This window comes from Brachyhypopomus gauderio, unplaced genomic scaffold (assembly GCF_052324685.1).
Source record: "Brachyhypopomus gauderio isolate BG-103 unplaced genomic scaffold, BGAUD_0.2 sc87, whole genome shotgun sequence".
NCBI lineage: Eukaryota > Metazoa > Chordata > Actinopteri > Gymnotiformes > Hypopomidae > Brachyhypopomus > Brachyhypopomus gauderio.
The window spans coordinates 75513-99083 of record NW_027506908.1 but is presented as its reverse complement, the minus strand read 5'-3'; the positions used below and the strand labels follow the sequence as shown (position 1 = coordinate 99083).

The following is a 23571-nucleotide window of genomic DNA, read 5'->3' as shown; positions in this document are numbered from 1 at the left end:
CTAAATTAACGAGCTAATCAAACACGTTGAGATGAGTTTTAGACATAAAATCAGTCAAGCAGGTTCCAGCACAAAAGTCAGACAGGTGCGCTGTAAAAGGTTCGGTCACACCTTATCGCTCGGGCTGCGCTACAGCCAGTGCCGTTTCAAGGTATTTGGGGGCCCCAAGCAAAGACACCAACCGGGGCCCCCCCAACCTCCACACCAGAAATCTCATGCCCAAACCCCCCTCCGGCCAAAAAAAAAAAACATATCTGGCCGCAGTCCACCTTCAAGAACCACAGCATATACACCTCAAACTAACTACTTTACAAATTTACTACTTGTAGCTGAACATAGCAGATTTAAGTATGGGATTACCCGGGAGTATATATTGTTTTTAGCCTACCTGCTGCTAAATTACACCATTTGTACAGGTAGGCCTAATTTATCCAGTGTAAATCATCACTTACCACTGTCTTGTGTTTTTTTTAGGGGTGGGCATAGATTAATTTTTTTTATCTAGATTAATCTCACTGAAATCTTGAAATTAATCTAGATTAATCTATATTAAAATGGCTCATATGTGTGCTACCCAAGTAATAACTAAAAGTCAGCTTTTGAGATAGGGTTTCTTAATACAGAGGGTGCATTAGACCAGGGGCTCATCTCCTGTTTCCAAAATGCATCAATGACTGCTTGAGGAAGCTGTTCTACTTTGATACTTGAAGAAAAAAAAACATACTCAATAAAATGTAGGCTACTCGTGTTCAACGGTTTATTCAGTTAAACATGAATTTGTAAGCCTACATACTGTACATTAAAAGGGGTTGATAACATGTTTATTCAGCTAAACATGATATTTGAAATGTAAGCCAACATTTAGTACATTTAACCTCACGGACATAATTTGGGGGGGACTTTTTCAAAAGCCGGTTTGGTCCTCTGCAGTTTTAACGGTTAAAAATAAATATTTAAATAGCGACGAATCTAGCGCTAGGACCATGCAGAAAACGACCGCTCCGAGCTCCGCTCCGGTAATATTTTACGTTCCTAAAAATGAATTTTCCATGAAGCAAACCTGGCGACTTCGTGGCTGCATCCATGTAAACACACGTACGATTTTTAATTCACAGGTTTGAAAACTCGTTCTCGCCCCTACTGTGCAATTTGGTTAGGATTACAGCCGAGCTAAACTGTCAAGTTGAAAGTCATCATAGTTTGCTTACCCATTTAGTAGATAGATTAACGACGATAATTTTTATATCGCCCGATAAGAGTATCAAATTAACGAACGCCGTTAACGGCCCACCACTAGTTTTTTTGTGTTCCTCTTCCTTCTTTTGTTTTCTCTTTTGGCTTCCTGATGGATAAATTCACTTCATGGTTAAGTTTCATATTTGCCGGCGTCTAAAACTTGGCTGTCTGCCAGGACAGTGTCTGCCTGCCTTCAGCAGCTGGTGGGAGGGGCCCCTTTGAGGGGGATTCTGAGAACAGTATAATTGCTCATGACTTTGAGAATGTAAAGGGGGGCTCACACAGTTTGTCGCTGCATTTAATTCTTAACCTGTTGTTGTCTGGGGGCCCCAGGCCAGCTTGGGGCCCCAAGCAATTGCCTGGTTTGCCTGCCCCATCGCGACGGGCCTGGCTACAGCGTCTGTTCTCATATGCGCTCCCACTACTGATCGGTAAGGGGGCTTTGACCTGCTCTGTTTCCGACCTGGTGGCCCGAAGCTCCCTCAGGGACACCATATCGACAGCGAGCTTAGTGCGGACAACCGATCAACACAGCGCGGTGCAGCCCAGAAGCCCCGAACTCACAAGCTCCTCCAAGCTCAGCCTCCAAGTAACGTGGATTACAGGTACGCGCCACTGCGCCCGGCGGCTTTTGGAGAGATCTGCTCAGCTCTTAATAAAGAGACTTAGCCGGTGCTGACATGTTTCCAGTGGCCTTATATATGAATAGTCTGTTTTAAAAACTACAAAAAGTGTGAATACAAAAGTGTGTTGGTCATGGGACTAATGTTTCAATCCAAATAAGCGCCTGGGGTTTATGGAATGAAAGTAATCATAAAATGAAGGTTAATTCAAGGTGGGTTCTTAAAACGCCTGATGAAATTAGTAATTTAATACGATAAATCGTTTCAAACTATAACTATAGGTGAAATAAAATGGAAAGAAAGCAAAAGTCCACTTTGTGCTTGAAACATAGGCTTCTTTGAGAGGTTTATCCGCTGGTGCGGTGTCACGGCATAATCGCAATGCGCATGCGCACGTTTCGAATATTTTATCTTTGTATATTATGAATTTTTGACCTTTGACCTTGCCCGTTCTTGGCGTAATGGGTAGCGCACTGGTCAGTCACGCAGAACGACGAGAGTTCAAATCCGCCACCGGGTGTGTGACCCCATAACTTCAATAATGATATTGAGCGTGGAGGCCCTGGATCAGGGAGCCGAGAGGAAACGCGCTGCGCTAGGTTTCTTAATGACAGTGATGAGAATGACGGGCTCAGTTACAGGAGGATCACAAGGGCCAATAGATCAATACCCAGTGCCCACCTCACCGGTGCCTGATAGCCAACAGGGCACATTTTTAGTTGCCACTACCGTTTTTTTTTTTTTTTTTTTTTTGTTCAATCTGAAAAATCGAACTATGCATTATTTATAATATATACGTAAAATATCCAATGAATATCAAGTTCATTTCAGCACCTTGGACAGTTAAATGACTTCATGACTTTATTTAAATGACTTCCTTCGTGTATATCAAAATCACCTTTCCACTATACAAAAGCTGTTCAGTCCATCTCATGACATTATGTCAATGCACAGAATTTGAAATGTGCCGGATATCCTGACGTCGTAATCGCAATGCGCATGCGCATATGTCGTGTATTTTAACTTTGTATATTATGAATTCGCTCTGTGCACGTGACGCTTCCGCATGCCCATATACCGGCAGTATCATTTCCGGCTCGACTACAGAGACACGTCAACAATGACGTTTTACACGCGCTGTTTGCAGGACCTCCCTCGGGTGACGGTCAACGATGTTCATCGGATCGTCAAGACACACATGCCGCGGCTTCTTCGAGCGAGAAAGAGAAAGATTTCAAGATGTACATATCTAGTTATATTGACAACTACGAAGGTGAGTGTTCCGTGTTAGCGCTAGCACACAGCTAAGCGTAAATTAGTTAGCGTTAGCATTGTGTGTGTGTGTGTGTGTGTGTGTGTGTGTGTGTGTGTGTGTGTGTGTGTGTGTGTGTGTGTGCGTGCGTGCGCGCGTGTGTGTGTGTGTTAGCTAGCTGGTCGTGTCTGAACACTAAACTTCGTAAGAGCTTAAACTCAAGATCAACACAAACCCGGCGGATCCCTGTGTTTAGCCCGGCCATGACTGGGTTAAACAGCGGAATCTGTGTTTGTAAACAAAGCGCAACTCGACGGTGTTCGCCGACGCGTGTTTGTTTACAAAACAACGAATATTGTGCTTTGTTTACAAACACGGAATCCGCGCCGGAGACTGCTGTTTAACCTGTCTCAGGACTGAGTTATCTCACTTCACTATTAAACACATACTGTGATTAAGTCTATTCTTTTATTTGCATTTTAGTGTGGAACAAAGATCAGGTGACAGGAGAGATGTGTGTGAGGGCGACCTGTTTTAGGTCCATGAAGAAGTCGGAGAAGCCACACAGCTCGAGTGTAGGGTGACAGTGCTTTAGAAGATAGATGCTATGAATGTTGTTTTTAGATTTATGTTTATGGGGATTAAAAACATTTTGTTGGTGAAAAGTAAGTAGTGGAGTAATGTTTTGAGTAATGTTACCTGGCAATGTGAGTATGACTTAATGTCAGGAAAAGTGAATGTTAAAGGCAAAACCCCCAGAAACTGTATTTGTTCAGATGTTTCCTGATTTACTTTATTGTAAATACTATTGAAGCTGGTAAATTGTTTATGTCAAATGAGGGCCACATTAGGCAACACTGTAGACTATTAGTGACAGTGTATTCTAATTATATAGCCTTTCCTGGCGGATTTTATTTTGTAAACAGTTTTTTTTTAATTAAATTGCACTTGATACTGTTTCTCATTGTATTTGCTACATTTTGTATTTTTGCAGATTTCATTAGATGATTCGAGACCTGCTCATATGTTGCTGGGACAACTTTGTGCAATCATGTGGTGGCATTGCTTTATCAAACTGCACATTATTCACAACTAAGAGTTCCTGCTGTTCCTCCTGTCCTGAGCTGCACAGAGAGTGAGCAGCAATGGCACAAGCCAAGAACTTTGGTAAGTAATAATATTCTAAACTTTGTACATTTGTGTAAAAATGTAGGGTGCTATGAAAAATGTCAATAAACACAGAATACAGTCATATTGTCACGTAGGGCTACGCCTCCTCTCGTAGCTGTCACACTGGGTTCCCTCATGTCTGTATTCCCTGCCTGTTTATCCCGCCCTGCTCGTTGTCTCTGTGATTTCCCATTGTTTGCCACGCCCCTGTTATCATTGTTCGCACCTGGTCCTTGTCTAGTCCTGTGTATAAAAGTCCCTGTGTCTCCCATGTCCGTATTGGTCTTTTTGTTCAAACCTGTGCCTAGTCATTCCAGCTGTTCGTAAGTTTGCGCCTTTGTGTTATCCGTCTCCCATGTGTTTTGCCTTTTGTTCCTTAGTTAGTCTGTCTTGTTGTTTTCTGTACCCGTTGTCATGCCTGTGTATATTTCATGTATGGACTGCCTTCCCGATCTGACCTGCGCCCGTTATTTCGACTCTGTCAATGGAATTTCCTTTAATAAATCTCGCTCTCCTCAGCGTTTGTGTCCGCCTCCCTGTTCTGCCCAGCGCAGGTCGTTACACATATACTACTTATTTTAAATTACAAAGACATCATTTCAGATATTAAGACTGCAAAATGTAATTGATTTAAAAATTAAAAAGCACATATACCACTGTGCTGCTGACAGTGATCCACCACCCATATAATATCTGCTCAGGGGTGGTCTGGGCCATAAATGAGTGGAGTGAAGACAATCAATCTATGCAGAGAAATTGAATGATCTTTAGTTGTTGAACTACTAAGCTGGCCTGAAAAGAATTGTGCCAACTAAAGTGGCCAATAATTATACCTACTCACCATAACGGAAGTACTGTTTTGCATAAACAAACTTTAGTATGCATCATTACAGTAACATACAAATGAATATAAAATACCACAGTATAGGTTGAGTTATTCAACCATGCACATTAGCAGTATGAGTATAAATAAATAGTGATCTCTGTAGATATATCTCTGATCATTAGGATCCTCTGCTCTGTAAGTTATGTTGACTGCTCTTACCTAGAAGCAAAGCAGGGCACACTGCAGCTGAAGCGTCATCATAACTACTACTGACAGATCCAGGGGCAGATGCTCATCACAGGAATGGACTGGTGTGACTTTGTTGTTTTTGCTGAGGAGGACATGTTGGTGCAGCGCATATTGAGAGATGCAGAGGTAATTAACACCATTAAACAAAAGGTGGACCATTTCTTTTTTCACATATACATGCCCAGATGTCTATAAACTCAGTTTGTATGTTTGTATATATTGTTGTATTTGTTTAAAATGTTCTTATAACCCTGATAAGGATTAAGGATCTGTAGAATAGAAAAACATTTGAATGTCATTGGCACAGTTATGATATTTAAAAAAACAACTCAATAGACAAATCACAAGCACTTTGTTTCAAAATAAAATTATTTATTTTCCTTCACTTTGTCATTGTTTTACATTTCGTCAAGCTTAAGTACAAACAAGTGAAACATTTATATTAAATATTAAACATTAAAAGTGAAGCCCATTAGATGTGAAGTAACTATTTACAAAAAGTAAGTGGTCATAGTTCAAACTGCAGGAAGTGTACATGAAAAGTAAACACATGGATAACATGCATATGCACCCTTAAATATTTATCACAGATTTGCAACATTGGTCCTGGGGGCTATTCCACGAAGCGAGCTTATGAAAGCGGCGCTTATTAGAGTGAGCCTCGCTTGAGTTAGCCAAACAGTTCACTTCCGTCTAGTTCCGTTCCACTAACGAAATCCAGACTCAACCTGTTCCCGCTAATTCAAGCCCGGCTTTTGTAATCGGCGATCATGCGCGTGCACACAGTATTTACACAGCCTCACTAATCGATATTCAAAAAGGCAAGAAAATGTCGAAAGAGCTGAAAGAACGAGCAGCTTTTTTTTCTTCTGCTGAACAGGAGCTACTCATACGTCTTTATGAGGAATATAAAGACGTTATTATGAAGAAAGGCAACACGTCCTGTATTAATAAAGCCAGAGAAGCTGCCTGGCACAATATTGCAGACAGATTAAATGCGTGAGCATATAATTTAACCCATTCATTGGCATTTAAAAAGTGTTATAGTAAATTAATAATGTTAATAATTTCCTGATTTAGAAGTAACATGAGCGGGGTTAGGAGAACATGGCAACTGTATAAAATATTTTAGCAACCAGAAAGAAAACTGCTACTGCTGCTGCTGGTGGTGGGCCTCCTGTAGCAGCCCTCACTCCTGCAGAAGACCTTGCTTTAGAGCAAAACAGCGGACGCCCCATCATTGTGGGAATCGAAGGAGGAACATCATCTGATCCTGTCTGTCCTCATGATACACAGCCTTATGTTAAAGGTAGGTTCAGTTGTTTCTCAGATTTTACATTTTTGTTCTTTGTTTCTTCTGTCCACAGGCTCAGCAAGACAATTAATACATTTCTCTTTCCAAAAAAAACGCCTCTTGTTTTATGTTAATAGTGTTAATGAACAAATGCAAACAAAATATTCCCTTAACTAAAGTAAGTGTTTGCATACATGTCCCTCATAGCTCTACCATCCATGTGGTCTGCAATTAAAATGCCATCTTCCCATTGCTCCAACTGCACTCTTGGCATTTCTTCTTTTTGCAGTATTGCCACATTGTGCAAAACTGCACAGGCTGCTTTAATGTCACAGGCTCTCTCAGGAGTCACTCTGAGATGGCGCAAGCAGTTAAATCTGCTGTTTAACTGTCCAAATGCCATCTCAATGCATGCCCTTGTCTTTGAATGTGCATGATTGAACCTCCTCTCTGCATCTGTTGTAGGGTCTGCATATGGGGTAAGGAGAAAAGGTTGGCAGGGGTAACCCCTATCCCCAAGCAGTAAGCCAGGAAAAGCACCTATGATTATAAGGAGTAGAGTTAAACACTGAGGCCAAATCTGCACTATTTTGTGTGGTTGGAGTATTCTTACCTTAGCAAACCTCTGTGCCAGTGAGGAGGCATGAAATATCCTGGAATCGTGCACCGAGCCGGGCCATTTTACCTCAATGTTGGAGAATAGAAATTGGCTGGTGCAAACCATCTAGAACAATGGCAAAAGTGACAAAGGGTGAAAGTTATTCAAACCCATGAACTGACATGCTTTACAATTTCTGTTGGGTAGGCAAAACTTGCATGTACCTGTACATTGATGCTGTGAAATAATTTTTTGGTTCACATAGTCTGCCTCCATGGGTACAGATGGAGCCTTTATCCAGATGTGAGTACAGTCTATAGCACCAATGACATTTGGAAATCCTAGACAATTCAATGCGTTTTGAATTGAAGGAATTTTAGCATGAAATAGTTGATTAAGATGAATACAAAGCACTTTGGTAAGTGCTCTGGATAAGAGCGTCTGTTAAAGTCATATAAATTTAACTCCAAGTTACTGATCAAACCAACACTACTTCTCATGAATACATGCCAGCTGTTCTGAAAAGGATGGGAAGGATGCCTCTGTGACCAGGGAATTTAATGAATATATTAAGGAAGCGCTTAAGCGCAAGGTAAACCTTTCGAATTTCGCTGCAGAACGTTGCCTTACTAAGATGTTATGCATCCCCAAAGCTGTACAGAAATGCACGACTGGCAAAGAAGCACAAAGCGATACAGACTGTTTGGGGTTTGGTAAGAGCTTTACTACGTCTAGTGGTCTTCTCAATATATGGCCCCGGTAATTTACAAAGATATATAATACTGTGTCTTCTGAACCTGTAGCATCGGCGCAGATGGAAATTCTGAAGTGAGGGGGACCAAGCTGTACAATATATGCGTTTATGCTTGTAGATGCTAGATTTCGGATGGGGTCAATATAAATCTGGAGGGGACATGTCCCCCCCGTCCCCAGTGCCATCTGCGCCCCTGACCTGTAGTGCTCAAATAAGTAGTCATCTGGAAAGCCCAGTGGATCTGTCCTGTCCTGGAATGACCTTGGAGCTGATAGCATGAATGCTCTGTGCACTATACACACTCCCTCATCTACTGGATTCTCTACAAATGGGCATGCCATGGTCAATCAGCCTTCAGCCTTCACTGTTAGCTGCTCTTTTTATAGCTTACATTTTGGATTATTTGTATCACCTGTATGAAAATCTTGGTAAGGTATTTGTCTGTATCCATTTCCTTTTTGCACCATTAAGTTAACCACACATTTACATTATTTATACTGAACATATGTAAATTGCAAAGTGATATGATTTGCTTGTAATTTGAACACAAAAGAGGAAGTATGGGGATAAATATATACCTAAAAGTATCTTCACCTAAATTACTCAGTATTAATAATTATTAATACTCAGGTACAAAGAATTGTATTTTTTGTGATAGAGTTTATGCTTATGTATGTTTCTGCACCATAACTGCGATTAGACACTGTATTCCATTTTACACTGACCTGAATTTGTGAAGATTAAACCAATACATTAAAATGTGCAGAAACCTCACTGAATAACATTGAATATGTACTCTTAAGATCGAAATATAAATTGCATTTTGAAATATAATTATTAAATTTTGATAATAATAACCTGCAATCATTCCAAACTAATAATTACAGTACTCAATTAAATGTATAAAGATGTTATAATATATGCTACATCCACAGCCATTTAATGGATAGAACTGCAGCGGAACCTTGTTCCTCAATTCAGTTTCCCGGATGGCGAGACTGACATCACGCTGCTCAGCCAATAGAAGCGGTCCGGCTAAGCTAAGCCTCAACTCTAGCCTGGTACGGAGCAGGTTAGTTCAAACGTATATGTTGCTGTAGTAACTGAGCGAGGCTCAAGTCTAGCCTCTTTTGTGGAACCGAATTTGAGCAAAATGAGCCAGGCTTGTCTTTAAAAGCCCGGCTTACTGAGTTAGCTCGCTTCGTGGAATACCCCCCTGGAGTACCATTGCCCTGCTGTTTTTCCTTATTTAGTAAACCTACCTCAAATCATGAAAGCCTTAATTGCAGCAGGGAAACATCAGGAGAAATTCTGTAACATTTCTAAAATAATAACAAAAAGCCCTGTACATGAATGTAAAAAGTATTCTTGGGAAAGAGCAAATGTTATATATTCTGTACTCATACAGACCTTTCCACCATCCGAGGCCCATTTCTTGACAAGAGGACCATTCTGGTAGCTGGAGAGAAGACATGCCACAGTAAACAATTTGATTGATACTTCCTGTGATGGAGAGTGGTATTACAGTGTCAAATAGTTTGTTTTCTTTAATTCGTCTAATCATCCTCTCCACATGTACCCTTAGACGTGCAATATGCTGGGTCTCTCTCACATCATCTTCCAGCATCTGTGTTCTCTTGTGCAGGAAAGCAGGCCTGTGTACTTTACAAGGAACCAGGTCATCAACAAGGAATCCCTTGTCTACCATAATGGCCATGTCAGGTGTCAGTAGAGATGTGATGCCTGACTGCCTGAAGATTTCCTCGTCACTGATAGACCCCTGGTAAAGTGCTGATACAAATGTCACAGCTCCATGTGGTGCCATCCCCAACATAACTTTGAAAGTGCAGTGGGACTTGTATGTTGAAAATACTTCACTTTGCAGCAGTAAAGATGATGGAGTCTGGCAGCGAAGCTCTGTGCAGTCAATCACTACCTGTGTGTCTGGGTACCTTGAGAACTCCTTGGGCAGGTGAGCCTTGATGACTTCGGGTGGCATCCAGATACACATGGATCCCAGCAGGGTGTAAAGGCCTGTAAAGGGTGTAAAGAAGTTGGCCCACGTAATGATGATCCGGCTCACAGTGGTGCGGTGAATAAAAAATCTGTGCCCAAGATCCCTCTGTTTTAGGCCAACCGACAAGTACATCAGAAAGAGGAACAGCTCTTCAATTGGTGTTAGCTTCTGGATTGGGCAAAAACAAAGAGAAAACATACACAAATTATATTTTTAAAAGATTAAAATAATATACACAGTCCGGTCACATTATAAACAGCCCTTGTAACTGTACTCTTTGTGGATGTTTTCAGTTAATTAGGTTATATAGGATCAGATCATATAGCACTTTGTAGTTATACAATAATCAGACTGTAATCTCAATGTGACCTCAATGTGACAGACTCCCCCACCAAGGGCACTACCCGTCCCGGGGTGCCAACAGGACCCAGTGCCCCGAACCCACATCGGGAGCGGGAACATGTGCATGTGTTTCCCTACTCCAGTTCTCAACACACCTCTACCATATTGTTCTTACTGATAAACATGTGTGTGTTAAGAGCTGGGTGAGGGAGAAAAAACATGAACTGTCAACATGGATAGCAAGGGTGAAATACCTGATTTAAGAAAATGCAAATATTTGTTACTACCAAAATAACGACATTAACTGAATTTTAGCCAGTCTTTTCAACATCCAAATAGTGCATTGAATACACCAGGGATATATTTTAGGATTCAAGCAACTGCTGCACGTTCGCCTGCTAAACTTAAAGTACATTAACTGCCTGTAAATAAAACGTATTTTGTATTCTACTTAGTGCACTACACAATGAGTGGGGAGCTATTTGGGTCATGATCTAATCAAACACAGCTACACGGTTACGCGGTTATGTCTTGTGATTATCCGTCTCACCTGTGGCTCGTCTCGTCATCACTTGGGGTTTATGGGGTCTGTCTATTTAATGTACGTTCGCGCAGTGTCCTGTGCTCGTCGTTGTCTGAGTCATACGTTTTCTGTGAGTAGCTGTGTGTTTTACGTGCGCCATCTGCGCAATATATGTACTCATATTAAAGTGACTCTGAGTGCACGGACAGCGAGCTATGTACGGAGGACGAGGGTAGTTCGCCACCCACTGAGCGTTCTGCCGGGACCGTCAAGGGGAGTAACAGCCTGGGGGTGAGCGCTCCCCCTTACCGCTCCGAGGGGAGCGCGATGGACGGCTCCCGGGGTGGGAGCCCAGCCACGCCCATGAGCTGGAGCCTGGGCAGTGAGGAGGAAGAGGAGATAGAGGTTACAGACAGCGCTCCCACTGCCAGGTTAGGAAGGCTCACACCCGGTGGAGGGTTTGCGGCGAGGGCAGGAGGAGGACCGCCCACCGCAGCGCCTGCAGCTCCCGCTCCCGACGTAAAACACACAGCTACTCACAGAAAACGTATGACTCAGACAACGACGAGCACAGGACACTGCGCGAACGTACATTAAATAGACAGACCCCATAAACCCCAAGTGATGACGAGACGAGCCACAGGTGAGACGGATAATCACAAGACATAACCGCGTAACCGTGTAGCTGTGTTTGATTAGATCATGACCCAAATAGCTCCCCACTCATTGTGTAGTGCACTAAGTAGAATACAAAATACGTTTTATTTACAGGCAGTTAATGTACTTTAAGTTTAGCAGGCGAACGTGCAGCAGTTGCTTGAATCCTAAAATATATCCCTGGTGTATTCAATGCACTATTTGGATGTTGAAAAGACTGGCTAAAATTCAGTTCATGTCGTTATTTTGGTAGTAACAAATATTTGCATTTTCTTAAATCAGGTATTTCACCCTTGCTATCCATGTTGAAAGTGCATGTTTTTTCTCCCTCACCCAGCTCTTAACACACACATGTTTATCAGTAAGAACAATATGGTAGAGGTGTGTTGAGAACTGGAGTAGGGAAACACATGCACATGTCTGGAGGAGTGCAAGGATCAACTTAGGAATCGGTGTTGGTTATATATATATTTTTGCCACACACTATGTTTGCCACATATGAGCATCTAATGGCCTTCTGGAGTCTTATTGAGCCATCAACATCCAAAATGCTTCGTGTTGGTCAGGCCAGTGGAGGCTCCCACTTGAGTGCCCTTGAGGAAGCGTTGTCAAGACCCACTGTAAGTACATCTGTTTTTTTTTCTTTCTCATATTTAATGTGTAATCTATACATGCCAGTCAGATTATTATGACCACCTCCTTGTAAATCAAGTCTTTGTGGATGTTCTCAGTTGCACTGATCATATAGGTGAACTTTAGGGTGGTAGATCTCCAGGACCAGGATCCAGCACCCCTGTTCTACAGTATCAGACTGTAGTCAGTACCTTTTTGTATACTTTATTGATCCTATTTAAACACTACAGAGCAGCTATTATTCAGGATTGGATCAGATAAAGCTTGATCCAATGTACATTTTTAAACACTCAGATTTACTGCTTGCTAAAAAAAGTCCACTAACCCAGTGTTTCTCCAAACCTGGTCCTGTGCATGCCCTGAACATTTGAGTGCTTTCACTGCTTTAACACCCCTTGCAACTTGAAAAGTGTGCTGGGAGCAGCAAAGACACTAAAATATAAAGGACAGGGCGTCTACAGGACCAGGATTGCAATTACCAATAATTTACAGCCAAAGGTATAATGTGTGCAGTGCTCTGTGAACACTGATGAATATCTAGATGACTTAGAAACTGTGAACAGACAGATCAGTTATTGTCTCTGACTTTACACCTACAAGGTGGACCCACATGGTAGGTATGCCTAGTAAAGTGGAAAGTATGTGGACAAAGCCACATTACCACACCACTACCACATCAGGGTCACGACCAGAGGCGGACGAAGTACTCAATTTCATTACTTGAGTCAAAGTACAGATACCACTGGTCAAATGCTACTCCGATACAAGTGAAAGTTGCATGTTCAAAATCTTACTTAAGTGAAAGTACTGAAGTACTTGCTTTTAAAAATACGTATTAAATCACATTAAATAATGTGACGGAAGTACACCTTCTGTCACATTTGTATAAAATACTTTATAGTTTAAAAGTATTATACATCCTACCAAATCCTCTTTGGGCATAATATTCATACAGTCTTTGATAATAATCAATAAGGCATATTCCAATGATGTACATCATTCAGGTAGTGGTAGCAGAAAAGTTTAACCTACACTTTAGTTTAAGGAACAAAAACATTTTCTAAAAACACAATTCACTGATTAGCCTAGCCTAACCTGTTTAAGCAAATTATGTTACCATATTAAAAGTCAATAATAAAATGACGGTTTTCTCTCTTTGCTAGTTAGGTATTCAGTCATCCAATACAACATTATGCTACAGTCAATATAAACAAAGACAAAGTAAAATTAGCAGTGTGGCATCTTGGTAGTCTAACCTTGCTACAACCTTTTGCAGTATGGCTAAAGCCCACCAACTCCATGCCACCCAACATGCTAACAAACTCTTTTCAAACTAGAAATCACAGCCACATTAGAATTATTGACATTAATTCTACACTGACATTAGAATGGAAACATTATTTGACAAGATTCGATTAACCCACACAGTTTCCCTTATTGATGTTTCCGTAGTTTGAATTACTTGCCAATATAATGTTAACATTATTTATAGTGATCCTAGCAGACCTAGCAGTGGAGTGAGCAGGCAAAGTCATTTCACTAGCCTTACTGCAAAGCTCCTCTGACTACATAGTCACTTAACAAAACATTTAGGCTGCATACCGTAATATACTTCCTCAGGTGGGACGGTGAATTTTGGTATGCAGTGATATAGTTTGTTTTTGGCAAACAAAGCATGCATTTAAAACGATAGGAATGATTCATCCGTTCAGAAAACTGGAACATTTTGTCGAGATACGGCCATGGGTGCAAAAGAGCATGCCAGGGTTGCCAGCTCTCACGCATTGAGCGTGAGACACACGCATTTGACCGTTTTCACACGCTCTCACGCCACAGTTCCGATATCTCACGCCAATAAAAAAATCTAGTTTATTTACCTCTGATCTATATCTATCAACCACCGGCGATCACGATATAATACTTAATTTGTGTCCATTTTTCACCGCCCCGGTAACGTTCGCCACCCCCCGATCAACAATTTACACTCGCCACCAAGTCCAGGTTCAAATCTCCCTCCAAGCGATCTTGTAAAGTTGGCAACCCTGGCATGCTCCATCACCGCCGTCTCCGCTCATGTTGCTGTTATTTAGGAGAAGAACGACTAGCGACACCGAACTTGATTTTACACCTCACAGACACATCCTTGATTGCTGATAGGCTGTCACCTGTGAAAATACTATCGGGGGAGGGGAGGAGAGTTGTGTGTGGAAGTAACGAGTAACGAGAGCTGGACAGAAATGTAGTGGAGTGATAAGTACTGTATTTGTTATTCAACTGTAGTGAAGTGAAAGTCATAAGTATTTAAAAAAAAATCAACTTAAGTAAAGTACAAATACTTAAGAACTGTACTTAAGTACAGTACTTAAGTAAATGTACTTCGTTACTGCCCACCTCTGGTCACGACAGTGCTGGCAATGCTCACCCAAACAATAGCTGCTATTTACCGTAGAACAGGACAAAATCTGGTTAATAAAGTATACAGAGAAAGAGACAGATTACAGTCTTTTTTTTTTGTTAATGGCCCACCTCCACCCCCCAATCTTTGGAGGACAACTTTGTTCTTATGTACAGTTCAAATGACAATTATAACAATTCTGTATAATATAGTGATAACAATATGCAAAGTGATAATTATTGGGGTTAGGTGGACCAAGAAAAGAGGGGGAGAGAAAGAATAAAAAGGGAAAAGACAGAAGGGCAGGAGGAAAAACAACCAGCTCAAATGACTACTGCAAAGAAGAGCAGAAAGTGTACCCAAGACATATAGCACACATGACTGTGATGTATGTGTGTGTGTGTGTTTATGTGCAACCTAAAAGTGCAACATAGTATAAATGTACGGAATATGCTTACCAGCAAGGGTAAGAAAGCCGCGACAACATTCCCCCAGAGGCCAGAGGCAGGCAGAGAAAGACCCGGGAATCCCACCCACCCACGGCCCCTCCAGGAGCAGTGGAGTCCCAGGGCCGCACATCCCAGTGACCCTCGCATGCCCGCCCCCGCAGGCGGGAGAGGGAGACCCCGGAAAGCGGGGTCACGCAGGGTCACCTGCGGAAGAGAAACAGGTTAGCAGACTCTTCTAAAAGCAAGGCAAGCTACAAGACTGGGAGAATGCCGCCAAAAAGAGTTCCACCAGCAACGAGTCAACCACAGCAAAGAGAAGATGACCCGCTTCTAATCTCTAGCACCGAAGCTGCGTCTGGCGACCCACCCGCAGATGTAGAACAGCTGTGTGCAATGCTCCAGAGCTTCATGACAGAGCAAAAAGGAAGGGATGACTATTTCCAAAAAGAAGTAGCAAAACAGGAGCAAAGATGGTGCTCAATGCAGCACCAGTTCGGTTTACTGCAGGAAGAAGTCCACAAGGACCGGGCTGCAGGGAGACGCGAACAAAACTAGAGTGAAGAAACAACGGACTTCGCTCATTCTCGGATTATACGACGCACTCAAGCAGAGAGTGCAGACCAAGCAAATGAAAGTGAAACACGGCAATCTACATCGCAAGTTTCATCACACACAGTGTGGCCAACACCAAGACTGCCAACGCTAAAAGAGTCAGATGACATCGAACACTTCCTCACAATGTTCGAACGCATAGCGCAAACGGCAAACTGGCCAAGTGGAAGTTGGGCGCTACATCTGGCCCCGCTCCTGGAAGGAAAAGCCAGGGCGGCTTACGTAGCTATGGATGGTACGGACATCGGCGACTACCACAAAGTAAAAGACGTTATCCTGCGAAAATACAAAATAAACAAAGACACTTACCGCCAGAGGTTCCGGATGAACGACATACTCGAGGCAGAGACACCACGGGAGCTCTACACTAGGCTGAAAGGTCTCTACGAGAAGTGGATGACGCCACAGGAGAAGACTAAGGAAGAGATTGGCGACGTGATCATGCTGGAACAGTACCTGCGCATGGTCAAGCCAGAGCTCAGGAGGTGGATTATTGAGCGTAGTCCCGGGTAAACTCTCCAAGCGGTAGAGATGTCAGAGGCATTCGTGGCAGCGAGACAGACAGAAGGCAACTTCCGCTTTGACTAAGTCAACAAACCGCGTCAGCACAACGAGTTTGGTATGTTTGCTGGGGGACGGGGTAGTATTCCGATGCCACAATATAGCAGACCACCTACACACGGGCGCTCGAGTGCGATTAATGTGAGAGCAGCTAGCGATAGACGCCCCGCAGAAAAAACACTACGGTGCTTTAACTGTAACCAAACCAGCCACAAAATTAGTGCTTGTCCTAATTTATCGAGTAGCTCCAGTCGTTTGTCGTACAGCCTGTGGTGGAAATTTGGTGACCTCCTGGTGCGTGTATACACAGGCGACGCCAGACGCAGTTCATAGGGAACTGTCAGGATCAGGGGATCTAACTCGACAAGAGTCGAGAGGTTTGGCGGTCGAACTCCACGGGGGTGGGGGGGGGGGGGGGGTTATACAGGTGGCACCATCGGTGGTTACCGGACAGGGTAACTGAGTGATTGGGAGTTTCACCCTCGACTGGGAGTCGAGCACCAGGTGGCCACACGCAACTGTGGGTTGACGAGCACACAGTTTGCATAAAACCAGTGAGAGTGAAGGTCGCGCTCTGTGTGAGTGTTTGTGGTATGAGAGAGCGTGGGTGAGTAGTTGTCTCTCTCCGCAGAAGCAGCAAAATGGGTGCATGTAATAGTAGCCGTACTGACGGTGAGGTCAGTGAGATACTGTGTGAACATCCTAGAAGGGAGTGCAGTGATTTGTTTTAACGGGGCATGGATTAACCCTGAGATCTCCGGGGGAGAACGGGCCTGAGTCCGTTTGAGATCTTATTTGGCAGGCCGCCAAATACAGTAATGATGCAATGATGCCATGTTGAATTATTGTGCAAACCTGTCCTCTCTCTTGTCACAAGTTCGAAGGGCGGTGAAAGAGGCGTTACCTAAGGTCCACAGCACAACCTGGAACATGGATTCACGCCAGCCATTGCAAGAAGGTTCTTGAACCTGAGCAGACGAAGAGCAGTCCTGAAGCATCCCAGCTTCTGTAGAGTGAAAGGAGGGTGTTCAGGCGCCTCAGCTGAGTGGGTGGAAGTGCAGATAGGGCGTGCCCGCACTCCAAGCACAACAGCTGTCAAGAATGGTCAACCTCACCCACCATGAACCCTGTGCTCTTGCTCATCCGGTGATGGAGCACAATGGCAATTGTTGTTGAAGGTTTTCTGTGTGCCTTGTTTGCTGTCACTTCTGAGGAGTTGTGTCTTGCAGGCTGCAGACACGGCGCCAACACCTGAGGACCTCACGATGTGGACGGATGTCAAGGCCACAAATCTACCACCTGATGTTGATTCTGTTTGTAATCAGGTGTAGTTTGTTTGACCATCCATGTACTTTCTGTAAGTGACACTACGATCGAAAGCCTGTATTGGAGTGGTCTGTAGTCGATGTGATTTGTCCATAAAGGACAAAAAGGACGGAAATGTGGTGGAAATTTGGTGATTTCCAATTATGTCAGGCTTTCTTAGTATACATTAAACACATTAGATATAGGTGTTAGATCTTTTTACATATACGTGTGTTAATCATGGCACTGAAGCCATTCTCGTGACTTCAGTAGGGCTCAGATGTGTGTGCGTGTGTTCTCTGGCCTCGGCTGAGGCCTAATCTGATGTTCCTCTGGTGTTCCTAAACTGACCTCGCTGGAGACGGCTAATCTCTACTTGGAAGGGACTACGGCGACACTCAGTCTGTCATGACATCACGAGGATGCTGAGCTTGGAGGGGACATGCGTCATATGCATCTGTCAAATCAGTGTTAATTATTTCATGTATTGTCCAATCACATTTGGTTGATCACCTCGTGTTCACCTCGTGGACACCGTGTGTATTGATGATTAAACGTATAAAAGATGAGAGTTTGGAATGGGGAATTAGCTCTCTCTGTGACAGACACCTGGCGTGTTTGTAACGGAGATCTCAGGGGTTAATCCATGCTTTGTTGAAATAAATCATTGTACTTTATTATCTAACCCAACTGCTTCTGACTTTTATTGTGCTCACCATTTAAGGGTTTCAGAATTTCTATCACAAGCCCAAGGAGAGTTTAGCTTTAAAACTGTTGATGATACTAAAGACAGCACAATTACTGTAAAAATAGGCAGTAGAAAGTTCAAAGCGCTCATTGATACGGGAGCTAGTGAGACGCTGGTATCGGCTAAATGTTTTCCCAACAATGAAGTAGTACACACCGGGAAATTACGGGTAAAGTGCATACACGGGGACGAGCAGGTATATCCCACAGCAGAAGTAAGCATAGAGGTACAGGGGCAGGCTTATCTGTTAAACCTGGGTATAATTCAGCAATCTCCCTACTCCGTGATTTTAGGCAGAGATGTACCCGTTTTAATAGACCTCTTAGCAGATAGGCAGAAAACAGCTGATGTAATGGTTGTAACCAGGCTGCAGGCTAAGCAGGAGAGTGTAGCAGGGGAAAATCAGACCCTCTTGAGGGAGTTACCCTATAATGAGACTCCTAAAATTTAAAAAGTCCAAACGACAAAAAAGGCAAGATAAAATCAGAGGCACTGCTATAGAGGAACAAGTAGAATGTCCTGATATAGAGGTAGACGCATTGCCTGGTAGCGTGGCGCAGTTACAACGTCAGGACAAGTCACTTGAGCCACTATTCCTAAAGGCAGAGGAACAGAGATCCAGTTCACAATAATTAGGGACATTCTTTTCCGAGTAAAAGGTGAAATAGAACAACTTGTGGTACCTGTAGGTTTGAGGCAGGAAGTACTTAAATTAGGGCATTCTGACCCATGGGCAGGTCACCTCGGACACGCTAAAACTCAGAGCAGAATAGCGAACCGATTCTACTGGCCACGTCAGCAGTTAGACATAATAGAATTCTGCAAAGCATGTCCAGAGTGCCAGCTAACCGCACCAAAAAGAAAATCAGACAGACAGAGTACCCATGATAAGCTTACCGGTTATTGACGTCCCGTTTTCACGGATCGCCATGGACGTAGTAGGTCCCCTATCCAAGAGTCAGAGCGGCAAACGCTATATTTTAGTAATTGCTGACTATGCAACGCGCTATCCAGCAGCATTTGCACTAAGTAAAGTGAAAACACGCCAGCTGGTTAATGCCCTTCTACAGTTAAAAGGCATCAGGACGACCCCCTTTCACCCAAAAACTGACGGCTTGGTTGAGCGCTTCAATAAGACCCTGAAGTGCATGCTTTGCAAGTTTGTGTCAGAGACTGGCTCTGACTGGGACAAGTGGCTCCCATACGTGAGCCTTTATTCCAAAGAATAAAGAATAAAAGATGATAAAGCTAGGGGTGATTAAGCCATCCAGCTCTGGCCCATCACCAAGACTCTAAAAGACACGTGATTGATTATAATGTTGTACTTACCTGTTCCGGGATTCTCAGGGGACTGGCGGCCCATCCAGCTCCTCCTCTTATAGTGGCCGAAGGGCCCTCGGCCTACTGAAGGAGGGGAGGGGGTTACAGTTCCTGGAATACCTGAGGACGGAGTTGTATGCAACAAATGGACATATTAATTATTATTCTTGTCATAGTAGTGCACTAAATGTAAAATGTTATGTATATATTGTGTTACTGCAGTAATGTATGTATGTCATGTTTGTGTTTGTAGGTAACCCCTGCTAGTAGTAGTGGTGTGTCCCAGCTAAATTAAGGGGAGGGGCTACTAGTATAAGAGGCCTTCCTCTCAGAGGCTAAGGAGGTTGAGGTTGGTTGGTTAATGTTGGTTGTTTGATATTGGATGTTATTGTGTTGAGCCCAAGAAACGTAGGGGCTAGACTGGCTGCTGATTGCCAGCGCTTACTGGAGGTACTGCTTATAAGCCTTTGCGGGCTTGAGTACTTTTTATATGTTTGTTCTCCTTTTATACAGTTTTTCTTTTCGTTTACTAGTATTGGTGATTTACTCCTTTGCTGGAAAACACAATTAAAACACCTGGATTGGGAACACCAATGTCTGTATTCACCTCACTCTCTGTAGTGAACCCACCTCCATATTCACCCACTCGTAGTACCACGCTCACAGTATGGTTACTAGGGGTGTTCATAATGTGACCGGACTGTGTATATTATTTTAATCTTTTGTCTTTGTTTTTGCCCAATCCAGAAGCTAACACCAATTGATGAGCTGATGAGGCCTGATTTCCTGCACAAGAGAACACAGATGCTGGAAGATGATGTGAGAGAGACCCAGCATATTGCACGTCTAAGGGTACATGTGGAGAGGATGATTAGACGAATTAAAGAAAACAAACTATTTGACACTGTAATACCACTCTCCATCACAGGAAGTATCAATCAAATTGTTTACTGTGGCATGTCTTCTCTCCAACTACCAGAATGGTCCTCTTGTCAAGAAATGGGCCTCGGATGGTGGAAAGGGCTGTATGAGTACAGAATATATAACATTTGCTCTTTCCCAAGAATACTTTTTACATTCATGTACAGGGCTTTTTGTTATTATTTTAGAAATGTTACTGAATTTCCCCTGATGTTTCCCTGCTGCAATTAAGGCTTTCATGATTTGAAGTAGGTTTACTAAATAAGGAAAAACAGCAGGGCAATGGTACTCCAGGACCAATGTTGGAAACCTGTGATAAATATTTAAGGGTGCATATGCATGTTATCCATGTGTTTACTTTTCATGTACACTTCCTGCAGTTTGAACGATGACCACTTACTTTTTGTAAATAGTTACTTCACATCTAATGGGCTTCACTTTTAATGTTTAATATTTAATATAAATGTTTCACTTGTTTGTACTTAAGCTTGACGAAATGTAAAACAATGACAAAGTGAAGGAAAATAATTTTATTTTGAAACAAAGTGCTTGTGATTTGTCTATTGAGTTGTTTTTTAAAATATCAGAACTGTGCCAATGACATTCAAATGTTTTTCTATTCTACAGATCCTTATCAGGGTTATAAGAACATTTTAAACAAATACAACAATATATACAAACATACAAACTGAGTTTATAGACATCTGGGCATGTATATGTGAAAAAAGAAATGGTCCACCTTTTGTTTAATGGTGTTAATTACCTGTGCATCTTTCAATATGCGCTGCACCAACATGTCCTCCTCAGCAAAAACAACAAAGTCACACCAGTCCATTCCTGTGATGAGCATCTGCCCCTGGATCTGCCAGTAGTAGTTATGATGACGCTTCAGCTGCAGTGTGCCGTGCTTTGATTCTAGGTAAGAGCAGTCAACATAACTTACAGAGCAGAGGATCCTAATGATCAGAGATATATCTACAGAGATCACTATTTATTTATACTCATACTGCTAATGTGCATGGTTGAATAACTCAATCTATACTGTGGTATTTTATATTCATTTGTATGTTACTGTAATGATGCATACTAAAGTTTGTTTATGCAAAACAGTACTTCCGTTATGGTGAGTAGGTATAATTATTGGCCACTTTAGTTGGCACAATTCTTGTCAGGCCAGCTTTGTAGTTCAACAACTAAAGATCATTCAATTTCTCTGCATAGATTGATTGTCTTCACTCCACTCATCTATGGCCCAGACCACCCCTGAGCAGATATTATATGGGTGGTGGATCACTGTCAGCAGTGCAGTGGTATATGTGCTTTTTATTTTTAAAATCAATTACATTTTGCAGTCTTAATATCCGAGATGATGTCTTTGTAATTTAAAATAATTAGTATATGACTGTATTCTGTGTTTATTGACATTTTTCATAGCACCCTACATTTTTACACAAATGTACAAAGTTTAGAATATTATTACTTACCAAAGTTCTTGGCTTGTGCCATTGCTGCTCACTCTCTGTGCAGCTCAGGACAGGAGGAACAGCAGGAACTCTTAGTTGTGAATAATGTGCAGTTTGATAAAGCAATGCCACCACATGATTGCACAAAGTTGTCCCAGCAACACATGAGCAGGTCTCGAATCATCTAATGAAATCTGCAAAAATACAAAATGTAGCAAATACAATGAGAAACAGTATCAAGTGCAATTTAATTAAAAAAAAACTGTTTACAAAATAAAATCAGCCAGGAAAGGCTATATAATTAGAATACACTGTCACTAATAGTCTACAGTGTTGCCTAATGTGGCTCTCATTTGACATCAACAATTTACCAGCTTCAATAGTATTTACAATAAAGTAAATCAGGAAACATCTGAACAAATACAGTTTCTGGGGGTTTTGCCTTTAACATTCACTTTTCCTGACATTAAGTCATACTCACATTGCCAGGTAACATTACTCAAAACATTACTCCACTACTTACTTTTCACCAACAAAATGTTTTAGTCCCCATAAACATAAATCTAAAAACAACATTCATAGCATTTATCTTCTAAAGCACTGTCACCCTACACTCGAGCTGTGTGGCTTCTCCGACTTCTTCATCGACCTAAAACAGGTCGCCCTCACACACATCTCTCCTGTCACCTGATCTTTGTTCAACACTAAAATGCAAATAAAAGAATAGACTTAATCACAGTATGTGTTTAATAGTGAAGTGAGATAACTCAGTCCTGAGACAGGTTAAACAGCAGTCTCCGGCGCGGATTCCGTGTTTGTAAACAAAGCACAATATTCGTTGTTTTGTAAACAAACACGCGTCGGCGAACACCGTCGAGTTGCGCTTTGTTTACAAACACAGATTCCGCTGTTTAACCCAGTCATGGCCGGGCTAAACACAGGGATCCGCCGGGTTTGTGTTGATCTTGAGTTTAAGCTCTTACGAAGTTTAGTGTTCAGACACGACCAGCTAGCTAACACACACACACACACACACACACACACACACACGCGCGCGCACGCACACACACACACACACACACACACACACACACACACACACACACACACACACACGCACGCACGCACGCACACACACACACACACACACACACACACACACACACACACACACACACGCGCGCACGCACACACACACACACACACACACACACACACAATGCTAACGCTAACTGATTTACGTTTAGCTGTGTGCTAGCGCTAACACGGAACACTCACCTTCGTAGTTGTCAATATAACTAGATATGTACATCTTGAAATCTTTCTCTTTCTCGCTCGAAGAAGCCGCGGCATGTGTGTCTTGACGATCCGATGAACATCGTTGACCGTCACCCGAGTATGGAACGCCATTTGGCTCAAAACGTCTAGAATGACGTCCGTGTTAACACGTCAAATTTGGACGTCTTAAGACGTACAAAAATGCCGTGTTAAGACGTTACTTTTTGACGTCTTAAGACGTTTTAACGTCTTAACACGACAAAATGTGCCGTGTTAACACGTAACTTTTGGACGTCTTAAGACGTTTAGATGTTTAGACCTCCATACTATTGGTGGCCGCCAATA

At 42.5% G+C, this 23571-nt stretch overlaps 1 protein-coding gene across 16 annotated transcripts; it reads right to left on the bottom strand.

Annotated features, from left to right (window-relative positions):
- Nucleotides 1–5717: 5717 nt before the first annotated feature.
- On the bottom strand, nucleotides 5718–23569 carry LOC143493455 (uncharacterized). 16 transcript variants are annotated; one of them, XR_013125457.1, is made up of 10 exons: nucleotides 23227–23560; nucleotides 21970–22142; nucleotides 21249–21400; nucleotides 19574–19684; nucleotides 15028–15222; nucleotides 9582–10187; nucleotides 9413–9461; nucleotides 9265–9324; nucleotides 7264–7374; nucleotides 5718–7190 (listed from the first exon to the last, which is right to left on the bottom strand). XR_013125457.1 is itself a non-coding variant. In XM_076991877.1 (9 exons), the coding sequence occupies exons 5-9, from the start codon at nucleotides 15163–15165 to the stop codon at nucleotides 7035–7037; spliced, it is 615 nt and encodes a 204-aa protein (XP_076847992.1). In that variant the 5' UTR covers nucleotides 15166–15222; nucleotides 19574–19684; nucleotides 21249–21400; nucleotides 21970–22142; nucleotides 23227–23569; the 3' UTR covers nucleotides 5718–7034. The 16 variants fall into 16 exon arrangements, 2 of the variants coding, with proteins under 2 accessions (XP_076847992.1, XP_076847991.1); XR_013125453.1 differs by having other exon boundaries at nucleotides 9413–10187; XR_013125456.1 differs by having other exon boundaries at nucleotides 7264–9324.
- Nucleotides 23570–23571: the final 2 nt, after the last annotated feature.